Here is a 5,969-nt window from a genome sequence, read left to right on the forward strand (position 1 = left end):
GCAACTTCATTCATTTTCGTTGTCGCTGACCCTAGTCTAGCTAGGATCAGTGGTAGTTTTTCTATTTTTGTTCTATTTTTTTTATTTTGTGTTTCTATGCTACGTTTTCCTTTTCCTCCCAATCTTGTTCTAGTTTGTTCTCCATAATTCTTTGGCATCCCTTTTTCTGGTCAATTCCAATTCGATATGTAGCTGCTGTTATAGCGATTCGTTGCAATTAATCGAGTCGGTGTATTGAATTCCGGTGTTCCCATTGGTTTGGGTGCTATCAACATCACCACCTTCTCTCTCGACCTTTTGCAGCATTGCGTGTGGATTTCCACAGGCTTCATGGTTAGTTTTTTCTAGCTTATGGTTGTGATTAAAGAGCTGTTCTCAGCTAGTGGAGGCGATCAAAGTGGGGATGCTTCGTCGGGAGCGTTGAATTGTATTCGACAGGATTTGCTAGTGTGGAAGCTGTTGCAGCAGTGTTCTAGGTTTCCTTTCGTTTCTGTTTGTTTTGGGCTCAACTTTTGTCTGGGCTTCTTATGTAATTTTTGGCTGGTCTAATTTTGCTTGTATATTTTGTCTTTAGGCCGGTGTTTTGTAAATTTGTGTTGTTCGTGTATTAAAGGTTTCTACCTTTAGTTGACAAAAAAATAAGGCCATCTCACTAGAAATAAGGAGGGAGTCCCTCCAAATTCCCTCCGCTCCTCTCCCTCTCTCTGTCAATTTCCTTTTTATTTTTAATCTTTTTATAAAGAAGTCAACAGAAAATGTTGACGTGACTTAATCGTAAGCGTTCAAATAAGAGGAGACTAGAGGAAAAAGAAAAATGGGATAGAAGAGAATCCGGATCCAATAAGTAGCACAACAGTTTTGATGCTCCTAAAGTCGCCATTTTGTAACACTAAAACAAATTGAATATTAGAACAAAAAAAAAAAACTAAAATTGATTGAAATTGATATGTCAATCTTTTGTTAATGTTGAATATTCTGAATAATTGTGAATAAAAGTATGAAAAACAAACTGATCGAATAAAACGTGGAAACAAAATATTCAAATCATAGTTTTTTTTTTGTCAAAATATTCAAAACATAGTTGAATTGTATCATATTTGACTTTAGTTAAATTGGATGCATATAATTTAATATGAGAAACAATCTCCCCAGTGGACTCATGGAGTGAAAGGAGTAGGATACGTCATCTTTCTTGTTTGCAGAACACTAAGATTCTTTCCCCTCCTCTTTCTATCATCTTTCATTCATTTTTCTCATATTCTCTTATTTTGTTTTTCTCTTGCTATAAAAAATTAATATGAGATGTTGACGTAGCTTAACTGTGACCGTTCAAATAGAAAGAAAAAAAACAAAAACAAAAAAGGTAAAAAAAAAAAAAAGAAATGAAAGAATCCTACTCGTTTGCAGAAGCAACCACAGACCCCCAGGGCCCTAGGGAAATCCCAACGTGTCCAAACTCATCGCTTTCCAGTTTCCAGATTACTTGTGTTGTGCGCTGTTTTCTGACCCTCGTAGTAAATTACGTGAAAGCCCCTCGTATTGAATTACGTAAAAGCCCTTTTTCCATTTTCTCCATTACAGAAATGAAATTGATCACGCAATTAATTAAGTTGAATATTAAACTGAGCAGGCACCACCAGACCCGTGAAACTTTCGAACAAAAACGACACCAGGAAAGGTCGTGTTTCCACTTAATTTGACTGTCTTTTAGACCGTAGAATTCCAAGTTGCACATGAACAAATATAGACCGCTGATTCATGAAAGACCATGATTATGATTCCAGTAAATTGTCCAAGGTGGTGCATTTCGTTTTCCAGTCCGTGACATGTTAAATCCAACAGGATCTTTTCTGGATTTTTTTTAGTGAGGATTTTGAGAATTCGTAAATCGTGTCTATTTATCGTATATCTTGTAGTCAGTTTTTGTCAGGTACTGTTTGTACTTAATTTTAAATAAAAATATTTAAAATGATTTTTGACCGTACGATATACGATGAACAAAAATGATTCACTGATCTCTGAAATCCTTATAAAAAGAAACCGACAAAGATCCAGATTCTTGTTAAAAGACATATATTTTCATCTTTATTATTTTATTCTTTTTATTACCAACGATATTTTATATTAAAAGAACATTATTAATTGAAAAAAGTTTAAATCCAAGATTCCGCAGAATGAAGAAGAAGACTCTAATTATAAAAGCAGTACGACTTACGTTAAAGATAAATATTTAAAAGAGAGAAAAAGCCAATTACTGTTTTTAAAAGGGAGGATAAATAATTAATTTTCTGTTTAAGGCTTTAAGCATAGGTTGTTTGTCGGCACCAATATAAAGGCTTTCAAAAGGGAGAAAAAGCCAATTACTTTTAGCATAGTGGAAATGCCTTTAACCTTTTCCATTGATATTGTTTTTGCATAACGCTTTACATCCTGTTTGTGGCCGTATATGCCAATCTGAAAGTTATTTTCTTTTGAATCTTGCATGCTCAATTTGCCCATTCTCATATTTTCATCGACAGCGAAAGAAGGTGTAACCCTATACATTTCTAATTAATTCAGACAATGATCGAACTCTCCTCCCTTTAATGTAAAAAATATCAATGTATTAAAAAATTTTTTTGACTCACATGATAAAATTTAATTATTTTTTTACCAAATATAAAAAACTGATCATATTTGCCCAACAAAGACGGACCAAACCCATAAAAGGGTATTTTGGGAAACCCAAATTAAGAAGCCAGCTAGTCGTCTCCCAAAAAATACGCCATAAATAAAACCCAACTCCGAAAGCAGTGGCTATTGTTCTTCACAGTTTCTGGGTTGCTGCTGTTGCTGCTACTGCTTCCTCCAACCCACAAGCCATGGGCCCTGGGGTCCCACCAACCCCACCACGCACCTCCGCAGCTGCCGCCTCCGCCCCCGCCTCCACCCCCACCACCCTCCTAGGCAAATACCAACTGGGCCGGCTGTTGGGCCGAGGCAACTTCGCCAAGGTCTACAAAGCTCAATCCCTCGTCGACAACACCGCTGTCGCCGTCAAAATCATCGACAAGTCCCAAACTGACGCAACCATGGAGCCCCGCATCCTCCGAGAAATCTCCGCCATGCGTCGCCTCCAGCAACACCCCAACGTCCTCAAAATCCACGAAGTCCTAGCCACCAAGTCCAAAATCTACCTCGTCGTCGAGCTCGCCACGGGCGGCGAGTTGTTCGCCAAACTCTCGCGCCACGGTAAATTGCCGGAGTCCCTCGCCCGCCGCTACTTCCAGCAGCTCGTCTCGGCGTTGCACTTCTGCCACCAAAACGGCGTCGCTCACCGCGATGTGAAGCCCCAGAACCTTTTGCTCGACAAGAACGGCAACTTGAAAGTCTCCGATTTCGGACTCTCCGCCTTACCCGATCAGCTCAAAGATGGGCTGCTCCACACCGCTTGTGGGACCCCCTCGTACACGGCACCGGAGGTGGTTTACCGGCGCGGCTACGACGGATCAAAAGCCGATGCATGGTCGTGCGGCGTCATCCTCTTCGTCCTGCTCACCGGGCGCCTGCCTTTCGACGACAGCAATTTGATCGCCATGTATAAGAAGGTTCAGAGGCGGGAGTACGAAATTCCGGGTTGGATTTCGAAGCCGGCGGGTAAGATCATATACCAGCTGCTCGATCCGAACCCGAACACGAGGTTGGGGACCGAGGCGTTGATGGAGAAGCCGTGGTTTAAAAGATCGATTGATTTAAGGCTTTCCGAGGAGCCGGCTGCGGAGGTAAAGAAATGCGACGTCGTTCCGTGTGGGATTAATGCGTTTGATATAATATCGATGTCATCGGGGTTGAATCTCTCCGGGCTTTTCGAGGCGGAGACACGGAGGGAGAGGCGGTTCACAGCGGAGGCGGGAGCGGATACGGTGGTGGAGAAGGTGAGGGAGGTTGGGAAGAGGCTGGGGTACAGAGTGGAGAAAGGGAAGAGCGGTGTGAATGTTGGGATGGGGAAAGGGGCGATGATGAGGGTGGTAATGGCGGTTGAGGTAATGGAGATTGCGCCAAGTTTGGTGGTTGGGGAAGTGAAGATGGCGGAAGGAGGCGGCGGCGGCGTGGTTGAGTTTGAGAAGGAGGTCAGACTTTGGGAAGAGTTGGGAACTGGGTTGGAAAACCTTGTCGTTTCGTGGCACAACGCTGTCGTTTGATGTTGGCGGTGTACATTATTTTGGATTTAAGCTGGCTGCGTGTGTTGTGAGGAAATTAAACACGGGTCTATGAGAATGTATTTAATTGAGAATTTGAAAAACTTTAATGGATTTATAAATATATAGGTTTTTATTGAGTTTAATTGATTTGTAGAGATTTTATATAAAATTTTGATTCAATTTCCTTGAAATCTCATGGGAGGAGTTGAGATTTGTAGATGTTTAAAATACACTACAAAATGTCTTTAATTCCCTCTAATTCTTTAACTTTCTCAAATTCTTTAAAATCAATTTCTAATTGAATACATCTGGAATGTTATAAACTTCTTTAAAATCCTAATTGAATACATCTGGATTTTTAAAGAGTTTAACAAACTATCTTAAAGTTCTAATTGAATACATCTTGAATTTTAGAGAATTATTTAAAATCCTGATTGATTGCCTTTAGATTCATTAAAAGAATTAAAATCCTTCAAAATCTTAATTGAATACACTCCTTAATCTTTGTACACACGAGGCCAAGGCCGATGACAGTGTATCGGTGTTATGTAAGTCATTTTCCGATGACAGGGGCATCGATAATTAAGCTTAATTAACGCCGGATTAGTGGTTTCTTAGTTGGAATTAGATTCTTTTGTTTATTGATGGGATGTTGGGTTATGATTTTGGATCTTGTACATTAGTTGAGAGACTGTAGTTTGTACCGATACTGATATATGATTAATCAAAAAGCTAGTTTTCATCATTTCACAATCAACTTCCTGTCTTGTCATTTCAAACTCTAAGATTTAAGTATGTCACAAATTCGTATAGCGTATGAATCGATGTTGCATAGCAACAGATTCAACGATGATTCGCAACGCTAAATTATACTCGTTTGTTGTATTTTGTCGTATCATTTGCAACATTTGCTACTTCCCAATATATGATGCCAACTCAAATCGAATTATTATTCATTTCTTAATCGCCTCCTTATTGGCTTAATAAATAAGAGGAAAGAACCAGTGGGCAGTAGTTGTAGGCAACCAAGCAAACACTCTCACTTATTTTCTCGTTTCAACATTTTCATTTTTATCCATGTCACGTATTTCGCTAGCATGCAAAACTACCAAATTTAATTATTTTTTTGCCAACAAACTAAAATTTGAATTATTAATAACAAAAGAAGAAAATTAGTAGCCACACAATGGGCAACCTAATTTGGTATCGAATTCGCTATCCACGAGATTCGAACTTAGGATCTCTCACTTCCAAGTGAAGAGGAATATCACCAAACCGTAGTACTGAGTGGCGAATTTTAGGTTTTAAGTGTTATAGGATCAGTGACGGATCCACAGAGGGGACCTGGGAGGTCCCAAGACCCTTTGGTGACCCTAAATCGCTGCCAGAAAATTTCCGGGGAACCCCTCGTGCAGTGCAGGTTGCAGGTACGACATCTTCTTGTCAGAGTAGATGACCGAAGAAGAAAGAAAATAATTGGCCCAAAACGATAGTGTTTTGGCCAATTGTTTTAAATTGTTTTTTTAAATCCCACCCGAAGTGTTTGTCCATTATTTTAAATCCCACCCCCAACCCACATCATTCCCCACTGTCCCACCCTTCCACCGTTTCCCGCTCTTCTGCTTCCCCCAATGCCCAATAACATATTCACCCAAATTTCTCTTCTGCTTCCCCAAGGCCCAACTTTAACATGTTTATCCCATTTCCAATCCCCAACTCCTCAGATTTCAAAACCCTAAAATTCTAAAGCCCACACCCAATCTCGTATTATAATTTTATTACTCTAAT

At 39.9% G+C, this 5,969-nt stretch overlaps 1 protein-coding gene across 1 annotated transcript; it reads left to right on the plus strand.

The window, feature by feature from the left end:
* Positions 1–2,683: 2,683 nt before the first annotated feature.
* LOC103929775 (CBL-interacting serine/threonine-protein kinase 4) lies at positions 2,684–4,324 on the plus strand. Its single transcript, XM_009339011.3, has one exon. The coding sequence runs from the start codon at positions 2,862–2,864 to the stop codon at positions 4,179–4,181; it is 1,320 nt and encodes a 439-aa protein (XP_009337286.2). The 5' UTR covers positions 2,684–2,861; the 3' UTR covers positions 4,182–4,324.
* Positions 4,325–5,969: the final 1,645 nt, after the last annotated feature.

The sequence above is a fragment of a genome, unplaced genomic scaffold (assembly GCF_019419815.1).
Source record: "Pyrus x bretschneideri cultivar Hongxiangsu unplaced genomic scaffold, Pyrus_bretschneideri_v1 Contig6, whole genome shotgun sequence".
In the NCBI taxonomy this organism is placed as follows: domain Eukaryota; kingdom Viridiplantae; phylum Streptophyta; class Magnoliopsida; order Rosales; family Rosaceae; genus Pyrus; species Pyrus x bretschneideri.